Source organism: Mandrillus leucophaeus, unplaced genomic scaffold (genome assembly GCF_000951045.1).
Source record: "Mandrillus leucophaeus isolate KB7577 unplaced genomic scaffold, Mleu.le_1.0 Scaffold282, whole genome shotgun sequence".
NCBI lineage: Eukaryota > Metazoa > Chordata > Mammalia > Primates > Cercopithecidae > Mandrillus > Mandrillus leucophaeus.
Window position 1 is genome coordinate 2,244,909 of NW_012102943.1, and position 3,306 is coordinate 2,248,214.

At 42.6% G+C, this 3,306-nt stretch overlaps 1 protein-coding gene across 2 annotated transcripts in view; it reads left to right on the forward strand.

Annotated features, from left to right (window-relative positions):
• PDE6A (phosphodiesterase 6A, cGMP-specific, rod, alpha) overlaps positions 1-3,306 on the forward strand; it is a 92,602-nt gene that overhangs the window by 20,660 nt on the left and 68,636 nt on the right. For both annotated transcript variants that reach the window (XM_011985375.1, XM_011985376.1), the window contains one exon: positions 522-596. In XM_011985375.1, the coding sequence (XP_011840765.1) occupies positions 522-596 (75 nt within the window). The remainder of the gene's footprint in view (positions 1-521; positions 597-3,306) is intronic.

Consider the following 3,306-nt stretch of genomic DNA (forward strand, 5'->3'; position numbering starts at 1 on the left):
GTTTTTCACTCATCAGTGTATCATCATCAATGTATCATCTTTTCAATCAGTACACACACATCTGTAACATCATTGTTAATAGATGTACCATAATTGATTTAATAAGTCTTATCTTGTTGGGCACTTAGATGGTCTCTAATTTTTTACCACTATAAATGATACTGCTTGGGACATTGTTTTAGCTAAACCTTTCAGCACATATTAGCATGGTCTTAAGGTAAATTTCTTAGCCATAAAGACCCTACTTTCCCTCTCATGTCCAATAACACTAACGGTGCCCCAGTTCAGCTCCTGTGTATTTGGCTAATGACTAGGTAGGCCCAGTTCATCAATATTTTGAAGGGCAAATGTGACTATTTTCCAACTGTAGTGAGTCTTACTGCCTTTCCAAGTTTAGGTTTCACTGAGTTCTTCTCACTTTCTAAATTTCAGTGTTAGCTGACTCATATAGGTGGGACTTCTTAATCTCCTTTCCTTGATCTCTTTTCAAAACATGTAATTATTGTTTTTTTCATTCCTAGGAATTTTTTGATGTGTGGCCGGTTCTGATGGGTGAAGTTCCACCTTACTCTGGTCCCAGGACTCCGGATGGAAGAGTACGTTCTCTCTAGCCTTTTCAGTATGATCTGATGTTTAATATATTTCCAATGCAAGGCACAGTAAACCCTGTTGAAGAATTTTTTTTTTAGCAGATAGGTATTTGTCTTTGTGTTGGGTTGTCTCCCTTGAAGTTAGAATAATCCCTCATGTTCAATAGCAGACAGGTGCTAAAAGTAAAATAAAACAACAGAGAGAAAAAAAGTAAAAAACAGCAATAATTCCTCCTAACTGTCATGCCCTAACATCCCTAACATGTGCAAAGTGGCCTTCCTTCCTTCCTTCCTTCCTTTCCTTCCTTCTTTCCTTCCTTTCCTTCCTTCCTTCCTCCTTCCTTCCTTCCTTCCTCCTTCCTCCTTCCTTCCTTCCTTCCTTTTTTCTTTCTTTCTAAGCACTATACTAACAAGAAACAAAGTGTTTAATATCTTATTGGAGTTTCACAGTAACCCTGTGGGGTAGACCAAGCAGGGACCAATATACTCATTCCACAGCTGTGGAAAGAAACCCAGAAAGGTCAAGCAACCTACTCAAGGCTTCACCTTGCAGGAATTTAGAGTTATAGACAATGTGAGCTTAGAAAACCCTCATTTCTAGTCTATAATGTACAAATTGGTAGCCAGAAAGCCAAATCCAGCTGATAGATATACTTGCTTGGCTACCTGGGTTTTTACATTTTTTTCTATTTTCTTTCTTTTTTCCTTCCTTCCTTCCTTCCTTCCTTCCTTCCTTCCTTCCTTCCTTCCTTCTTTTCTCTCTCTCTCTCTCTCTTTCTCTCTCATATAGGGTCTTGGTATGTTGCCTAGTCTGGTCTTGACCTCCTAGTGCTCAAGTGATCCTCCTTTCTTGGCTTCCCAAAGTGCTGGGAAATTGGCGGCTAACCCTTAAAAATCAGTCTTTCCCATAAATATCTGAATTCTCAGTTTCTTTTGAAAAGGTGGATGATTAATCAAAACTGGACCCACAATCCAACAGGGCAAATTTGATTGGGGCTAGTAGCAGCTACCTCCTTGGGATGTGGCCTGAGCTCTCTAGTTTGCCACAGTCCCCACCACTCTCACTTTTTGAGACAGAGTTTTGCTCTCGTTACCCAGGCTGGAGTGCAACGGCACAATCTCGGCTCACTGCAACCTCTGCCTCCCGGTTCAAGTGGTTCTCCTGCCTCAGCCTCCCGAGTAGCTGGGATTACAGGCACCTGCCACCATACCTGGCTAATTTTTGTATTTTTAGTAGAGACAGGGTTTTGCCCGTTGGCCAGGCTGGTCTCGAACTCCTGACCTCAAGTGATCACCCACTTCGTCCTCCCAAAGTGCTGAGATGATAGGTGTGAGCCACCGCACCCGGCCCCCACCACTCTCTTTTATGTACATCTGTGCCCTGCTTTCATTTTTTCTTTTAATCAGACCTCTCTAGGCATTTAAGATTATGATCTCTAGTCTCATCCAATTGCAGCATTTTATTTTGTTTTTATTTTTATTTTTTATAGAGATGAGGTCTTGCTATATTGCCCAGGCTGGTCTTGAACTCCTGGCCTCAAGTGATCCTCCTGTCTTGGGCTCCCAAAGTGCTGGGATTACAAGCATGAGCCACCGCACCCAGCCTAAATTAGGCCCTTTAACATTCCCTCTGCCTTCTAACATCCCTCTCACACTTCATCTGCCACATTCACTTGGAAATACAGCTTTTGTCTGAATTCCAACCAATTAATGTTCCCAAATCTTAGGTCAAAAGCCTCACAATGTCAGCTACATCTTGCTTCATCTCCTTTTAAAAATAAAATAGTGTGTGTATGTTTTAAGTATTTAAAAGTTATACGGGCTAAATAGACTTCATGGAAAAAAAAATAGCAGTCTTTTAAAAAGTGGTATATTTCCATGGGTATTTGTGGCTCTTTCAAAGCCCCTTGTGTCAGCTGCTCAGGTAGAAGGAAACAAAGGTACTTTTGATGGCTCAGTTTTGACTTTCCAGAGGCTGGTGAATTTGTACATGAATATGGCTTTAAAGACTTTGACTGAGCTGCAGTGTGTGGAAAAAGCCTAGTTACCCAAAGTACACTGATCTTTTTGTTACTTTTGGGAAAGAAAATTGATTCTCCTGTGGGATTCCAAAAAAATGTCCATTTCTTTTTTTGAGATGGACTCTCACTCTGTTGCCCAGGCTGCAATGCAGTGGCATGATCTCAGCTCACTGCAACCTCCGCCTCCTGGGCTCAAGCAACTCTCCTGCCTCAGATTCCCGAGTAGCTGGGATTACAGGCGCCCCACCATCGTGCCTGGCTAATTTTTGTATTTTTAGTACAGATGAGGTTTCACCATGTTGGCCAGGCTGGTCTCAGACTCCTGACCTCAAGTGATCTGCCCGCCTCTGCCTCCCAAATTTCTGGGATTACCGGCATGAGCCACTGTGCCCAGCCTAAAAATGTCCATTTCTAACCTTTCTAAAGACTCTCGTGGGAAACCCTGGGTAGGACAGCAGCCAGGCCCAGGAAGCCCTGAGCCTGCCGGGAGTACAGTGGGCAGCACAGGCCCAAGGACAGGTGGCCCTAGGGGAAGACAAAGATGTCAATAAGGTCCTGGAACTCTGCCTTCTCCCCCTCCCAGGCAGAAACTTATCTCCTAGGATATAATGCAGCCACCTTTGCTTTCTAGAACTGCTTATAAGGTGCAACTTGACTATTTAAAATATATATATATATATATATTTTTTTTTTTT